Source organism: Myiozetetes cayanensis, unplaced genomic scaffold (assembly GCF_022539395.1).
Source record: "Myiozetetes cayanensis isolate MyiCay16 unplaced genomic scaffold, myiCay2020 scf10, whole genome shotgun sequence".
NCBI classification, from domain to species: domain Eukaryota; kingdom Metazoa; phylum Chordata; class Aves; order Passeriformes; family Tyrannidae; genus Myiozetetes; species Myiozetetes cayanensis.
The window spans coordinates 20256272-20273528 of NW_026086605.1; the positions used below are offsets into that span (position 1 = coordinate 20256272).

General features: G+C 49.1%; 1 protein-coding gene across 1 annotated transcript; it reads right to left on the reverse strand.

Moving 5' to 3' along the window:
* Positions 1-4292: 4292 nt before the first annotated feature.
* Positions 4293-16546, reverse strand: LOC126634875 (2-hydroxyacylsphingosine 1-beta-galactosyltransferase-like). Its single transcript, XM_050305724.1, has 6 exons — positions 16530-16546; positions 9307-10151; positions 6381-6520; positions 6131-6207; positions 5537-5756; positions 4293-4620 (listed from the first exon to the last, which is right to left on the reverse strand). Exons 2-6 carry the CDS (start codon positions 10147-10149, stop codon positions 4305-4307), a joined length of 1596 nt encoding a protein of 531 aa, XP_050161681.1. The 5' UTR covers positions 10150-10151; positions 16530-16546; the 3' UTR covers positions 4293-4304.
* Positions 16547-17257: the final 711 nt, after the last annotated feature.

Here is a 17257-nt window from a genome sequence, read left to right on the forward strand (position 1 = left end):
TCCTGGCGGGGACGAGGGGACTTGCCCGCTCCAGCCGGGGTCTCAGTGGCAAATGGCCACTGCTGGAGACTGGGCACCCACGGAGCTGGGGCTCCTTGGCTTCCCCGTGGGAAATATTTGTAGTGTGGAAGCATCAGAGGAAAGTACTGTCCATGATCTCAAGAGTGTCAGAGAGGTGCATGGGGGCCATGAGGGAGGTGTCCATGAGCAGAGCCTGCCTGTCGAGGGTGAGTGGCATCAGCCAAAGGGAAGGGATTTCTTGGCGCAAAGGTGCGCTTTGCTCGCTGTCATTGAACGGTGGAGTCAAAATCATTGTCTCCTATAGGCTTTCTTCTCCCAGATGGAGTGATCTCACATTCGCCTGCAGAGGGAGACAGCTCCTCTTTATTAGCCAAATTTTGTTGACACAGTTTGGTGCTGCCACCTTACCGGGCTGGAAAAACCAGCCGTGGAATTGACGTGGCCCTCCTGCAGCCCACGGCCAGGCACTCCCGTGGAGTTGCTGCCAGGGGTATGCGGGGACCCTCCCAAAGCCAAGCAGCGGGGATGAGCAGCAGTAGTTTATGAGCTCGTTGCAAAGTCCTCAGGGGAGCAGCCTCTGAGGCAGTGCCAGGCTCCACTGCGTGTTCCAGCAATGGTGCAGCCGCTGGCGCTGGGCTAAGGAGCGGGATCATCACAGCAGCCCTGGGAGCGCGGGGCTTCACCCCTTCCCTATCCCCGGCAAGGGGCTGCTCCCAGCAGAGGAGCTGTCCCCAGCCCAGGGTTTGGGCAGAGCTGGACAGCCATCACCTGGAAAACACACTCATTTGCAAACCCGGGGTGTTTCCACCGCCGGAATGGCTCCCGATCTCAGAGGCTGCCGTTCCTCACGGACAGAGCAGGTTTGTGAGGAGCTGTAGGGCCGGGCGAACCCGAAAAGCTGGCTCATGCGTGCCCTCAAACACCTCCCTACCGCAGAACCACTCGGGGCCCTCGCAGCGAGATCCGCGCACAGCAGCGAGACTGCTGGCACTGCTGCATCCTGCTCCGGCTCTCCGTGCCTTGCCGAGAGCAAGACAGAGAGGCAGAAGGCGGTTTTGCACTGTGCGGGGCTCAGCTGGGGTTGCAGCTCCTGCGTGCTTCTTCTTCAGCCTTCTGAAAAGTATTGACTCATGTTCTACTTCTCCTTGAGGGGGAAAAAAAAAAAAAAAAAAAGAAATTAAAAAGGTTTGCTCCCTGCTTACTGCCTCATTAACCACAGTTTTAATTTCCCAAGTTGCGCCACAGCCCTACTTGCCTGCCTCAGTACCTGTGACAGGGGGGAGCACTCAGTAACTGAGAGGCACTGTGCCCAGAGATCGGGCACCAAGATGAAGGCAGAGCTGCCTGAAGGATAAAGCTCACCTACATCCCTTCCCCCACCATGGCTTTTTATGTGTGTGACAGGCTACTCATTATTCCTAATTTAACTTAATAACTACCTTAATGCCTTGTCATACTTTCCTTCTGTGTTCAATACTGAAGGAATAACAGGGAGAAAAGGAAAGAAAGTTATGTGTTTAATAGGAAAAGATTTACAGAGAACAGGAATAAAGCTGGGAAAACTAGAGAAGACCTCATCTTTAATGAGTATATTCAAATACTTCCATAAAACCACCTCATAACTTAAAGAATGGCTCCTGACAGTTTCTAAGCCTGTACACAGCTTTTCATGGGGAAGACTGCACTTCAGGGGTGTTTTTTTGAATGTCCTCTTCTTACTCACAGGGTCCTTGGGCAGGTTAGTGCTTTACTCCATTAGAAGTAGTTTTCACCAAATTGTTGAATAACTTTTTAATACACTGTATGTATTTTGACTACCTGGCTAGGCATGTCTCCTAACTCTGCAATACCTGTGGAAATGATAGTCATGAGAAGTTCAAGGAGTTAAGGGCATATCTGATAGCAGACAACATGCTAATGCTGCACGTGGTGCTGGCTTGAACTTATTTCTGGAATTGTGAGTGGCAAGGAGGCAGCATAGGGAAGTAGTCTCACCTTTTTTTGTAAGCCCACACAGGCTCCTTGGGTCTCAAACATTTCTATCTGCTCCTTTGGTTGCAAGCAATGAAGGTCTCTGTCCCTATCAGGCCACAGTGCCCCTGTTGGTGCACCACTTTGCAAATGGTGCCTTTGTCCTCTTGCTATTTTTTCATAAAGTTCAAAACAATCCAACGTAGTCACCAAGCCACAAGCTTGCCAACTCTCTTGCTATATTCAGCCTAATCTGAACATCCAAACTCTCACGTAGGCAGCAGTAATGATCTCCTTCTTCCACCTCAGACATGACAAAATGCTCCACCTCCACCCCCTTGTCCATGCTCATCTGCTAGGAGATGACAACAAGGTCACCATAGTGCAACTGGCAACAGGCAGGAATGCTGAAAACTTGTGGCAATATCTTTTTTTATCCAAAAATAAATCCAAAATCCCATAAGCCTTTAAATTTTAACTTGCAGATAGAAAGGTGTCAGGCTGACAGTGTTTCTACCACTTAACTACAACACCCATTTTCCCCCTTAGCAGCTCACCTTGCCCTGATCTCCCTCTGCCTCCTGTTAGGGACAGTTAAGACTCCACATCCTCAGCTCAGAGGGCATAAAGCCACAAAGGGCTACTAGAGAACAAGACTTTGGGGTTGCTGTGCCTGTCACCGACTATTGTCAGGCTTGGGCATCACAGGGGACAGTAAGAAGCTCCAGGAAGAGCAACTTCTGCCATGAGATAGTTACAGGTCCCAGATAGTCACAGGTTAGGGCTATGGGCTCTTCTCGTCTGTCTTTGATGGCAAATGAGATCCTTGTCCAAAGTCACCCTCACCACAGCCCCTCTGCACGCTGAGGGTTGGGGAGAGAAGACAGTGCTGCCTGGCCTCCGAGGAGCCACTGAGCCACACATGGGCAGTAGCCCAACCCAGAGCATCCCAGGAGCCCAGCCAAACTGCTGTTTCACTGGGTTGCATGTGGTAACACACTTCTTATCCAGAAACACATAAAATAGCAAGCAAGAGAAGAGCCTGGAAACACCACTGAGGGCAGCTGTGGCAGTGAGGTTACTCTCCAGCTTGTGCCAGCACTGCAATGGCCCCAGCTGGGAGCAGAGCCCTTGACCCTCAGCGTGGGACAATGCCAGTGGGACCATCAGCCAATGCTGTGGGTGGGTTGTGCAACTGCACCCAAGTGTGGGTTTGCCTTAGAGTCCAGGGTGAGCAAAAACACATTAGGTATCGCTCTATACCATGTCCCCAAGTGGTGCTATAGTATGCCTGTTCAGATAAAAATGAGCAGGTGTTTCCCTTTTCTTCAGAAAGAGCAGAACTTTCTACTTCTATGTATATGCTGTATGGCCCACATGCCTATGACCAGCTCTCCGAGCCATTGGCTGCTCTTCCTGTGGTCCTGGCACTTGCATCTGCTCCAGATTCTTCTTTCATCACAGGTTTAGAGATGCCATGGGCATGGGTGTGTGCCACGTACTGGCAGAGGAGGGAAGGCACTGCACGAAGCCCTGTGGAAAGGCCAAAAAATTGCTGATGGAAGTATGCAGAAATGATAGCAGCAGTAATGAGAAGGAAAAAGCACTTTAATCTAGCTTAAACAACTTCCTATTACACATATCACAGGTTCACATTAAACCAAGACCAGAGAACTGCCACACAGGAGAAAGAATATAATTTTATTTTAAAAAATAATAATTTAGCTCAAACACAAACAGGATTGCAGAGGGTCGATTGAAGCAGGAAGAACAATATTTACCCACAGAATTTAAAACAGACCAATTTTGCTCTCTTGTAGACGATACTTTCAGTGCCCTTACCTGTTCACAGCTCTACTTCAGCTCCTCACCTGCACATAAAGGTATCCTGACTCCTGGGGCTCTTGGTAACAAGGCAGAGAAATGGTGTCTGCCCCTCACAAAATGCTGTTCCTACCTCCAGAGCCTCCACGATCCAAAAAGCCAGAAGAGCAACACAAGCATTTAAACCAATGTGCAGTACAAAGGGAACAACTTGCACTCCTCCCTGGAAGTCTACCTACCCATGCATGCCCCATTCCCAGCGTCCTGGCCAAGTGCTCCCACCCACGCCTGAATTCGCCCCCCCGCCCACAGGTGCTGTACACAGAGGTGTGCACACAGGCCTTTGCAATACTCCTCCCTCCCCGCTCTCTTCTCATCCAGACCCATGGATCTTTCACCTCTCTCTGTGCCCACATGCCGTACATTTCTTGGCACAGCAGCAGTTTGTTTCACAGTGACAGGATTCCCCCTTGGAACACACTGGGCCACTACTGAAGTTTTTTCTCTTCTGTGTAGTGGCCTTTCATGCAGTTGCCGTTCTGATACACAGGACTGGCCCTCTTCCTTCTGCACCACACCACAGATTTGTAGAGAACAAATCCAGTACCGGCCAGACACAACAAGAGGAGAGCCAAGATGTCCAGGCAGAAGTACTCGTATAAGGAGAGGTCGTAGACAGCAGGGCGAAGATAGGGTGCCCCATCGTGACGAAGGATGTACTCCAGCCAATACACTGTCCTGTTGAGAGCATGCATCGGTCTGTCCAGGTGCAGAGTTGAGATAAGCTGGGCTGCTTTTCTGTAGCTGCAATGGAAGAAGACAAGAAATTAACCTTTTGACAGGAGCTTAATTTCTGAGAAGTGGTCTGAGATGTCCAGTGATGCTTTCAAGTCCCAAATAATACCTTGGGAGAAGGGAAAATTTCTTCCAGTTTTCTCCTGAAAGCCACTCTGGTGGCAATTGCTAGCCATGAAAGCACAAGCTAGAGTGTATTTTATTTGGTATAAAATAACACAGAGTTCAGCTTGCAAGTACCTGTTCAGTGAGTTCATGTGTATTGTACTTTCTGAGGGGAATTTGCACCTAAAACCTCACTCAGCATCAAGTAAAAGTTACACACTTGATGACTGGCCAAATCCTTCAAGCTATCAAGTTGCAACAACTCCTAATAAGTAAGAAATATAAAATATATAAAGAAAAAAAAATCAAGCTCTCAGGCAGCATTTCAAGCACCAGCAGTTGCATGTCCTGTTAGAAAATGGGAGCCCTGTGCCACAGTACTGCAGCAGTTCTAGGAAAGGGCAGAGTATCTGGCTGTCAGAACAAACAGATGGAGCATTACTTCTCTGTTTCTGTAGAAAGCTGTTTGGACAAGACCAGGGAGATCCCAAGGTGAGGCTGTGATCTCACTTTCCCTGATGACAGGCTGGCATCAAGAGAAGAGGTCCGTGCCCCACCATCTCAGAAAGCTTTCTAAGAACATTACAGTCAGAATCAAACAGGACTATATCACACTCTCTAACAGCAAATGCTGGAATATCTCCTCCTGAACTGCATCTAAATATTTCGAGGCACTAAAACATCTGGCCAGCTGAGCAATGCCTGAAACCGTGCTTTGTCCAGAAGCCAGCACAGGCTGTGTAGGGGTCAACACAAAGATGCACTGGTGTCCACACACAGTCTGCACCAAGGAAGAGCTTGATGCTTCCAGATGCCTCACCTGGGGTCAGAGATGACTGTGATGACAGCCTGGTAAAGTTCCTCTTCTTTTACTCTGCTCCAGTCCATGAGGATACCCATGCCCTTCGCCTGCACTCTGGTCATGATGTCGAACTGGTCCCCATAGAAAGGAAATCCCACCACTGGCACACCGTGATAAATTGCCTCAAATACACCATTCATCCCACAGTGGCTGACGAAGGCTTTCACATTGGGGTGGCCTGCAGGCAAAGAAATGGCAGCAGGTCAGTGCCTTCCATGTTGAAAGAGGGCTACCAGGGGCTACACACAGTGTGGATGTATGTTGAGGGAAAACCAAGCATGCTGAGCAGAGAGAACGCCACCCTTTGAGAACACATCTGGTTTTTGGCAGCCCAAAACTTGCTGAGTAGCGCCTGGAGGAGAAGGGAGATAGGAGCCAAGCAGTTTCAAGCAGGTGTTAGGTGAGAACTGTGTTTTGTACAGATCAGACTCACAAGAAGCAACAGACTTGGACCCACACAGGTGCTGTTATCCTTGTATGCCTTTGCTGTGGTTTGGACTAAACTCCAGGGATGTTGCTAGCAGCACACACACACAGAGAACCCAGCCTTACCTAGCAGGTCATTCTGGGGCAGCCAGCCCATCATCAGCGTATTCTCACCCAGGTTTCTTGGCTTCTGACCAAAGTATCTGTGGGAGGAGACAGAGGATGGGAAAACAAAGGGAAGAGAAACACACAGAGAACAATAATAAATTCAATCAGATCAAGAGATAGAAAGCAAATTCTATGTTTTGAAATTAATCACCCCTCAACATTGGTTTTCATCCAAATCAAGTTAAAAGGAATCCCATTCCCTCCTCACCTCCACACCACCCTTTGTGGGAGGCGAGCAAACGCGCCAGCCATCTTCTCCACCAAATCGCTTGGAAGAGCTCTGATCCCAATGCCAAAGGAGACAACAACTACACCTGCCTCTGCTGCTTCCACCCAGAGACGCAGACCCTGTGGGCAAAACACACACAGCTGTCTTGAAGTCTTGATGGAGAAAGGCCCTTCCCACTCTTGCCTCTGTCAGTAGAAAGCTGTCTATGGAGAAGACGAAGCCAAATCCACCTGGAGCACAAAGCTACATGATTTTCACCGGGCAACAAACTCACTGTGATTTGCACTCACTGCACCCAGCCAGGCAGAATTTACTTAAGCACCGGCTGGTCTTTAGAGCTTGCAGGGAGGTGTCCAAAACTTGCATTTCAGAGCATTACCCCCTGTATAGGAGGCAACATAATTACCCTCTGACAAGAAAAGTTCTGAAAACATAGGGCACATAGAAAAATCTGAGCAGACAAGAAAACTGGAGTAAAAAGAGGAAGGCTATTTTCCCATCACCACTAAGACAGGAGACCTGTATGACAGGCAAAACATCACTCAGTCAGGAACAACATCGTGCTGGAGATTCCCCACAAACTCTCCAATGTCAAAGGCTCCTGGAGGTGGCAGGTGGCTTTGCTATCTTGCCAGGAGACTTCTACCCTTCCTTGATAGCTACTTTCAAGCAGCAGATTTAGTTTTTGATCACTAGGCAGCGAGGCAGCTACAGATCCAGTAAAAACCACAGTTACCTGTCCTTCATTTAGAGGCTACCTGTAATGCTACATAAACAGATGTATATCTAGAATAAAGCCTGTACTTTTTTCAAACAAGGCCAAAAGGTAGCAGAGAGAAGAAATCAGCTACCACATCTGCTGTGGAGCAAACATAGACCATTCCCTTTTATGTCAGGCTGGGCTGAGTCTATTTCTCATTATGGATTCTGTCCTGCTTCAAGTTTCCCATGTATACCCACTGAGCAGCATTTTAGGGAGGTTTAATAAAATCTATATTTGAATATGAATACTTCTTTGAAATAAGCATGCAGGAGAACACGAATGGCAAAAAAAAAAAAATCTTTGTTATTAAAAGAGAAAAATAAATTCATTCAGAATGTTAATAGCAGTCTATACGTTAGGGGATCATAGAACAGAAGAGTTACAAAACACATTTTAGTGTTACTCTCTGGTGATATTTTTCCTTTGTTGTATGCTTCAGGGACTCGAGCCTATCTTTGCAGAAATGCTTAAAGTGCCCTAAAACAATCCAACAATCAAAAAGTTTACAACTGAGAGATTTTTGGTTTCTCTATTCTCTTGAGAGTTTCACATGCTTTGAGAAGTACAACCACTGAAACTGCTACAGAAGAGAAAGTGCTAATTTTACTTTTCTAAATAAAAGTACAATGACTCACAAAACAGATGATTATGTTATCCGTTATAACTGGACCTTAACACTGGACTTTCAGAAATAGCATTAAAGTTGCTAGGGAAACATGGTTGACCACTAAACATTCTCACTATCTCTCAAATACATACCTGTATTTCACCAAATCCTAGTTAGAAGCACTCAAAAATCATAGTGTTTCAAATAGGAGGAAATAAATACCTTAATTGCATAATGCTCCAGTTCAGATGAGACATTCTTTAAGCTGCACCTAGACCTACACAGGCCCTCTCTTCTGTTGGCATCCTATAACCTGGACACGGACATGCCTACCTGCTAGCATGACAGCCACCACCTACTGCAGGGCTCCAGACTTATCTCCATAATTCTTTCCTCAGGCTCCCTAGGATCTGTTCTGGAAGCTGTGAAGCACATGAGTAATGCCCTAGCAAACTACTCCCTTCTTTATAAGGCAGGTATGTACACAGGCAGATTGGACCAAGCCAATGTTTTGCAAGAGCTGTGACACAGAGTTCTCTGACACAGCTTTTGGACCCTATGTGCCTTTCATTACCTGCATGCCGTGCCACATGGCAAAGGCTGATGTGCATACACATCTGAAGAACTTAATTCTTAAGGCACCTGATCTTACTTTTTCTTTTTAACTGAAAAATATCAGCATCAATTAAAGGTGCCATCAGAGATTCTGACAGGCCTTTAATAATTTGAAAGTTGAAACCTTATCATCATTTCGGGTCCTTAGCCAGGACACCAGGACAGCTTCACTGCTTAAGTTTTATTGTCCAGGTTTATTTCCCCCCAGTGTTTGTAAAAGTGGTAAGGCAAAAGGAGGAATGGCAGACAGGTCCTGCTCTGTTCCAATACTGTCTTTGGGTGGAGGCTTTAAGAGCTCATCCCTCTGAAATTATTCATGGGACTAGTGAGGTATAAGCCAGATAAAACTTCTGGGATGCCTGAGGAGTCTTCTCTCAGGGCTGGACCCTGAGGAAAAGGGGATGATACCCCTCAGTTTAGTACACTTTGGGATTCCGCATGGAATTTGATGAGGGAACAAGGACAGCTCTCCCCTATGTGTCCTTATGACTATAAGCTCAAGGGCAGAAATGCCCTGAGAGAAATAGGGTGAAGGAGGAAATTCTGGATTAATATATATCAGTGATGAAGCAAGGAAGATTAATTGTTCTTCCCATTTCTGCTTCAGCATAAGAGCAAACAAACTACTCATAATCAAGTCCCAGGAGCAACACTTCCATCTTAGGAATTCCACACACCATTTTACTTGGACAGTGAAGCCAAATCCCACTTCAGAGTGGACAACTTAATTCTACATCCTCTCTGCAGTCAGACAGCCTTCAGTGTTCTGTCTCCCTGATGCACCCACAAGCACCAAAACACAGCAGCTTTCCAGACTCCTGGGACATTAGAACTTTTACAAGGTTCTTCAAAAGAAGATCTGTACTGAATAACTCCCTCAGTTAGTGTGCAATCATAGCTCAAAGCTTTCCTGCACTTACCACTGGAAGGGGCTTTGCAGGCTCAGCGAGGATCCCCCCTGTGAAAATGACATGGGGGAGTGTTGGACGGGGAAAATCTAACACCACATCATTACACAGGAAGAAAAGACTGGTTCCATGAACAAGGTCCAACATGGATGTCTTGGGCTCCACCCTATGCTTCTCCATGAGGCGTTCAAACTTGGGCAGGATGACCAGTTTTGTAGCCACGCGAGTGATCATGTAGACTAGAAGATTCCAAGTCCTACCAAAGAAGCCCATCCTGTCTGTCATCAGGGAATTGAATTCAGGGACATAGGCAATGGGGGAAGTGGCCCCAATCTCTGCTGGGAACCAGAAACCCGTGGAAATCACAGCATATTTGACATGTAGGATGTGGGCCAGGATAAATCCACACATCTCATTGGGGTCCACCAAGAGCAGGTCAAAGTGCTCACACTGGAGTTTCTGCAGAAGGGTAGAGTTTCCCAGTACTAGGTCACAGTTTTCCAGGTACTTCTCCAAAAAGGAAAACATCTCCAGAGAAGTCATCTTCCCTTGAAAGACACGCTTTATCTTCTCCTGCACCCAGGCATCTGCGCTCTCTGTGCTGAAGATGCCCCAGTACCTCTGCACACGGAAGCCAGGCAGGTAGGTTTCCACATCCCGACCTTCATGAAGGAGTAGCACGGGGTCATGGCCCCGGTCAGTCAGTGCCTCTGCCACTCGCATGAAGACTCGCAAGTGGCTGTCAAAGACTATGGTGGGCATGATCAGCACCTTGGCACAGTGAGATGGCTCCAGAGTGAATGCAGTCACTAGGAAAAGAGCAGCAGGGCACAGTAGCACCTTCATCATCTTCATCACTGTAAGGAGAGAAGCGTGCCATTAATGTAGTATGAAATGCTCTGTCCTGCACTTAGGCAAATAACAGCTGTGATTGTAGCTGCAAGCCAGCAGCTCATGATCTGGGAAAGGAGAGCAGTCTGGAGTTCTTCACTGGGGAACATCCATCCCCATCCACCCTGCCTTCCCTCGGAAAAAAAAACAAAAACAAAAAACAAAACCAACAAAAAACGCCCCCCAACAACCAAAGTTAGATATCAGGGTGAATGAGGAGAGTTTTCCAGAAAACCTCTTCTCTGTGCTCCTAAGGCTCAAAGACTAATAGACTGGATTGCAAAGAGTTAGAGGGAGAGTGGTTGGAGGAGCTCTGCTGGGTCACAGCACTAGCAGGGACATTTGCTGCTCAGTCCCTGGTTACCGCTACGGAACCAGCTCAGCTGGATTTCATTTCTATTTCTGTCCAGCCAGAACAGCTGGTTCCCTCTGAGCCCTTGATGTCTGTGCAAGCTCTCAGAAGGACCCACAGAGCTCGGTGGGAATGCCGAGAGGTACGCTCTGGCTTTGTCCCTCATATGGCTGGCAAGGCACCCTGCTCAGCACAGACAGGGCAGGAGCAAATCCAGGTCAAACAGCAGGACCTGGTCAGAGGAACCATAATCCCTGAGAGCACAGCAGGGATCTGGACAGAGAGCTGCTCCACTGTGGATCAGTCATGGGAGGCTCCAGGAAAAGGGCTGGGAAGAGAAATCAAGCGCCACGATACTCATCCACTGGAAGGAGGCAAACCCAGAAGGCAACCCCAGAGATAACACGCAACAAACACGCAACACCCGTGGCACACTGACGCCCCTTAGTCACACTCCTAAAGCCGTCATCCCCTCCTCAGTTTGGTGAAACACCCAACATTTCTGTTGTGTAAGGGATGTTGCTACATCACTGGAAGCGAACGCGCCTCACCCACACCTAACATTATTTTGGGAGAAGAATTACATGATAATTATTTGGGAATAGTCAGAAGCAGAGTTGTTTTCTGAGAACCCAGTTCAGACATGCTAGGAAGTGAGGGGGAAGGGGAAGTTACAATGGGAACAATTAGAAGTGGATTTTGGATGGCCCCACACACTAAGCCCTGGGTGGGGGCTTCAGGGACATGGTAGAATAGGATTTGGTACAAGATTTTCTGGCACAAGATCAAGCCTCTCCAGGAGTGCTTGATCAATTAAAAGGCGGGAAAGAGTCACAGACAAGATCCTGCTAAATACAATCTTCAGACTACCCTCAGCAGCTGGGCATATCTAGCCAAACTAAGCAGGTAAAGGTGCAGACATGGGAGAGTAAAAGTGGCCTATTCCTCCTCCATTGCTTTCCTGTCCCATGTGAGGACAGGACATGGGAGAAAGAAACAGCAGCTGCTGGTTGGGACCCTCCCCTATTTCAAAGGCAACTCTTAGTAGTGCTTGGACTCCCACCCTTCCCGCCCAGGGTCAAATGTGTGGCTCTGCCTGCCGGAGTGGTAACAAACATGAGAAACACTAACAAATACCAAGGGGGTGGTTGGACCCACAGAGCAAAAGCTCCAGGAGAACGGAGACAAAGGTGACGGGCTGGAGAGAAGAGAGCAAAAGCTCTGCAAGGAAAGTAAGGATCTGCCCAGCATCCTACCTCCCTACCAGCAGGAACAAGCTGGCCTGTGACAGTGTTGGTCACAACAGAGCTACAGCCCACAAAGCTGGTCTCGTTCTCAGCTTACTTGAAAGGCCCAGAGGGAATTTATCTTGCTCAATGCCAGGGAAGGTATTTGGCTATGACATTGTGCAGCAGATCAAGAGCACATGCTGCTTCCAGGAAATGAGGGAAAGACTGTACTCCTGGTCTTCTCAAGGATGGCAGGGAGCTCAGGACAGAAGCAGGTATAGGCTTGTCCTGGGGCACCCTGTGGGTCATACACACACATAAGTATGCTGAGAAGAGTAAAAGAGGTTTTATGTGTGGGATAGGGTGTTTTCTCATTGGGCAATAAGGTGAAGAAATAGTGCAGGTGAAAGGAATAGTTATTTAAAGAAAAAATTTGTCACCCATCCTCAGCAAGGACCATGTTCTGCCATGGACCTATGTGCCAGGCATCACTGTGACCCTCAGCTCAGCCAGGACCCTCTGGGGGCTGCAAAAATCCAAATGTCAATCTCAGCCCTCAGGTCAGGGGCAGATGCTGACACTGTGAGACCTGCAAACTGCTTTTGGCAGCTTCATCCTTTCCAATGTCAGGAGGAATCCCTAAAGGTGCTGGCTCAGGAACCTCTTCTCCTTGCCCAGGCAATAAGGGAGGCTGTAAATCTTCCTAAGTGGCAAGAGGATGCCAGGCTGCAGGAAGAGGCCTTTTTTTCTACCCCAGCTCAATACCACCAGAGATAATCTCTCCCCTGTCCATGCCCAGAGAGGTATCCTGGCCACAGCTCCAGCCTTAGAGCTGTGCTGGATACACATCCCTGATTTTTAGTGCTCCTTTAGTGGGGTATAATGAAGACATAACTACCAGCACAAAGGGCAGTACTCTGCTCTCTGTCCCTTGTTCAGCAGCTGGTCACTGTTATGATCTCAGGTTGACAGCAAAGAAAAGAAGTCCCAGACCTAGACAAGGGTTAAATGGCTCAGATGAGGGAAGGCTCAAATTCCACCTGCTCACCTCCCTGCTTTACCTTACTGACACTGAACAACAAAGCTGCTCCATGAGCTTTGCAGCAGGGTCCTCCAGCAAGGGCAGATGCTGTGGCCGGTGGTGTGGTCAGTGCAGCACCATCCATAGCATGGGCCACTGGCTCAGCCTGGCTCTCTGGCTATGGGAGCTCAGCTGCCTGCACCCACTGCAGGCTGCAGGCAGATAGTCTTCAACAGAAACCTTCAAAAAATCTGGCCATGGGAATGCGATTCTGGGGGGAGGTGAATTCACAACTTGTGCCTTAACAGAGGTGCGAAGTCCAAGTAAATGACAGATCCCACACTAGACCTGAGAGCAGAGTAGACAGAACTACCTCCTCATTTGTGATCTGGAAGTCCTGGGCTCGTGGCTAAATCACATAAATATTGCAAAAATAACCCTGTCACTGCAAGCAGAAAGGAAGGCACACAGAGCAGAGCAGACACCTCAATAAGAGCAGAACCAGAGCCTGCCGCAGGGGGAAGTGACACTGCTACTGCAGGCAGTAGCAGCATCCCCCCTGCCCTGCACACCTGGTCACACTCACCTGCCGGGAGTTGGCTTTCAAAGCCATAGCAATGCATTGACATCGAAATGGGAGGCAGTAGAAACGGAGCAGAGAGAGCACAGCCTTCTGAAACTTCCCGGGAAACCTCTTACCAGGCTGAAATGTACCCCATGATTTTGCCCTGTTTAACATGTTTGACAGATTACGACTTCAGTATTGATGGAAAATTACATCAATTAATTTAAGTGAAATAACTGAACAGCTACAGCTCTAATTTAATTCAGGTGCCTTTTATAAGATTGAAGTACTAAAGCCTCTGACAGCAAGCAGTCTAGGCAGAGAACTCCACAAAGAAAGGGCAACAAACAGGTTCAAGTGCAAGGACTCTGCTGTTTACATTTCTCCCTCTCCTACAGTATTTTGTATTATCTTGTTCCTGCCTAGGACCTGGAAGCCCATATCCATGGGGCTGAATTATTTCCCCCCACCCCCCATCCTAGTCTCTATGCAGCTTTTGCCCATAGTAAGAAATATTTTCACTGCAAACTTCTCAGGAGCTAACAAAGCAGCAGAATTCATTTAAAACCAAAAGCAAAAGAGAGCTTCCCTTAGATACTCAAAGCTCTTGCTGGAATAAGATACTAAAGTTTGCCTGTTCTGAGTATGATCCAGAAAAGCCAGGACCCTCTGCAACCTATTTGTGGCTAATTTATGAAAGTCAAGACTCTGTGCAAGCAGGCAGGTATGCAGCTCCAGGAGCAGTTTTGTCCCTGCAGGAAGATGTCACACTACAGGAGCCGCCCAGGGGGGAATCTCAAATAAAAACCTAAAAGATACAATACTGTGCAAAGTAAACTTAAAAAAGCACAGGTTTTAAAGTCTAACCATAAATCACATGCAGCCCAGTGCTTGGTGACTTTCTGTGCTCTTGCACAGACTCCTGCTTCACCAGAGTCACCCGGGTAAATAACACTAACATTAAAACACTAATATTAGCATTATAGTATAGTAATATTAGTATTACAGTTTACCAATATTAGTATTAATATTTCAGTATAGAAAAAAATGAGCAAGAAAAACCCCCTCCCATTCAAATCTAAGTATCCCCTGGCAGGCTACAACCCCAAGGTTTTCAAAATATTCTTTGCACACAGAGTGAATAGTGCACAGGTGGTCTGTTCCAAACAGGCCTACCTTTCTAACATTTTTCTTTCCATATATTCATGGCAGCCCATTACGAATACAGAGAATGAAGAAATTCCAGATCCCCGAAGGACCAAAGGGAACAACCACAGCAGTGATCAAGTGAGCATTAGACTAATCTGACATAGGTGCTACTGCTGCCACAAAACAGCATCAGAAGTGCTCTGGCTGATCTGTTTTGGACAAAGATTGATGTTCCTAATCAGTTCCAAACTTCAGGGACCTTGGACCATTTTAAACATCCTTCCTGTCTCATTAAAGTTATATGGAGAACAGGCAAGGTGGGAATCTGTGGGCTAGCAGGAGGCTGGTAGTCCATAGGGGAACTGTGGTGCCAGGGAACCACAGTATTAAAGGAAATACTGATCTATAACAACTGAGAAAAGAAATAAAGCTCTGTATCTCAGTTTGTTGCAGCACTTGAAACTACATACATCTTCAAGAACTTGAGCTGTGGGATGGTGTAAAACACCACACATCTGCTTTCCCACCTAGCCTCTCATCATACATTAAATCTGTCTAGGTGGTGAGATTTCCCTCATTCCATATCCAGAGGCTTCCTGTTTGTCTTCTGAAAGGAACAGAGATGGTTTGTGACACCAGGGTGCCCTGCAATAGCAAGTTCTTCCGGATGACCTTTTCCTCTCACTTGCAACTTTTCCTCTCGGTTGCAAGACCAGCAGCTGATACAAGACTGTGCTCCTTGTGAGTGGCCTGAATTCTGTAGTGTGGCAGCACATCAGAACATAATTTGTAATCCCTGGATGCAAGAGACAGAACGAGTTGGGGCATATCCAAATAGTCAGGTGAGGTATAGACCTCAAAGTGAGGGCACACGACAGTGCAGTGCACTTTTTGGTCTTAAGGAGTTATATCTGTACAGTCAAGTTGAAGAAGTTCTTCAGATTGCAGAGAAAACTGGAGAGATACAAGTGGACGAAACTTTAGAGAAGCAATCAAGAGGAGTGGGGAGGAAAAGAGTCTCCCCATTTACTGCCCTTTCATTTCAGATTCTTTCTGCAGAGAAGCACCACGTTAAAAGAAAAATTATTAAACACCCCAGAAGGTTGTGAAATCTTGTGTAGAAAGCATCGGGGTTGATAAAGTCCTGACAGACAAGTCTGATCACATTTGACAAAGGTACAGGAGTAGAGAAGCTAGGGGTGAGTCTTATCTTCAATGTAACAATTGATGCCCGCATGTAAAAAAACCCAAAACCAAACAAAAACCTCCATCCCACAACCAAAGCTAAGAGCTCCTTGGCTCAGAGCACGCCAGAGGAATGAGACCTGGCTGAGCTACCCTAAACAAAGGTTGAAGAGGGATACATAGGAAGAGGAGGCAGAACAGGAGAGGGAAGACATTCCTGAGATGTAATCTCCTAAGGGAAGCTGAAGCAAGTTACACAAAAGCTCTCTGAACCTGGCAAGGCTCTGGCCCTACGCGCTGAAGCAGATGCCCTAACTCGCGCCCATCAGTGCCCTCGCTGAAGGGACCCAGCCTGCGCTCACGCGTCCGGGAGAGCCGGGGCCAGGCTGACCGCCGGGAATTCGGACCGCTTCCCCGTCCCCGTCCCCGGGCAGTGCTCGGGCGCCTCTGCCATCAGCCCAGGAAGCGCAGCCCCTTCCCGCAGCGCTCAGCCGGAGCAAGGCTGGTACCCACCGCCCTCCGCTCCCACCGAGACCCCGGCCCGCACACCGCCGGCCCCGCGGGGTGGAAGGGCCCTCCCCGCACGGCGGCGGGGCAGGACAGGGCAGCAGCGGGGCAGGACACGGCGGCGGCGGGGCAGGACAGGGCAGCGGCGAGGCAGGACAGGGCAGCGGCGGGGCAGGACACGGCGGCGGCGGGGCAGGACACGGCGGCGGCGCCGCAGCTGCGGGGCCGAGGGGCCGCCCCGGCGGGACGGGGCGAGGAGCAGCGGCCGCAGCTGCTGCCGGGCCGGCTCCTCCCGGGCCGCCCGCCCTGGCCCCTCCGCCTGGTGCCGGCACCCACCTGCAGCGAGTCCCGCTGGAGCGCGGCCCGAGTGAGAGGCGCGGCGGTGCGGGAAGGGGAGGGAAGGAAGGAGGGATGCAGCCGCCACCCCCCCCGCCTTCCCCTTTCAGGCCGGCGGGCGCGGGCGGGGCCGGGCGGTGCAGCCCCCGCCCACGGGCCGCACCCCGGGCCACGCCGAGCCGAGCGGAGCCCGGCGTTGTGGCACGGAGTCAGGGCGAGTGAGGGGCCGGGGGCACGGAGACCCGCACCTGCCGCCCCGGCAGCTCGAGCAGGCAGAGGGGCAGCGCCCGTCAGCTGCCGCTTGTGCCCCGGGCCAGGCCAGTGCGCCTAAAGGGCGTCAGAGCATCTCTCCCCTGACCTCTCCTGGGCCCTACTCGGGCACCCCCAGGGCCAGGACCCCCGTGAGAGGAGGGAGAGAGGAACAACTTAGACTGGACAGCAAAAGGGAAATGATGGTGCACAGGGGAATTGCGATGTGAGGGACAGTGTTCCAGGGCACCCATACAGGGACACACCAGAGGAGGAGGTCCTGTTGGTCCAGTTCCAGCGTTAACCACAGCTGAAACTGCACCAGTGTTGTACAGGGAAACCAAAGTGTTCCTCTACACCAGGACAGAGAGCAGGGATATAGGTTAAGTCTGCCTAGCAGCTGCAAAATCTTGTGAAAGGAGCAGTTTTTCCCAGGAGTATCAAGAGCATAGCTATGAGAGTTTCACAAAGCATTTCCC

Coding starts and splice junctions, on each gene's coding strand:
- LOC126634875 (XM_050305724.1), bottom strand. CDS start 10,149: ATGAAGATGATGAAGGTGCTACTGTGCCCTGCTGCTCTTTTCCTAGTG. Junction 6,521..9,306: donor CTGCAAAGCCCCTTCCAGTG/GTAAGTGCAGGA, acceptor TTTTGCCCACAG/GGTCTGCGTCTCTGGGTGGA. Junction 6,208..6,380: donor CCACAAAGGGTGGTGTGGAG/GTGAGGAGGGAA, acceptor CTCCTCCCACAG/ATACTTTGGTCAGAAGCCAA.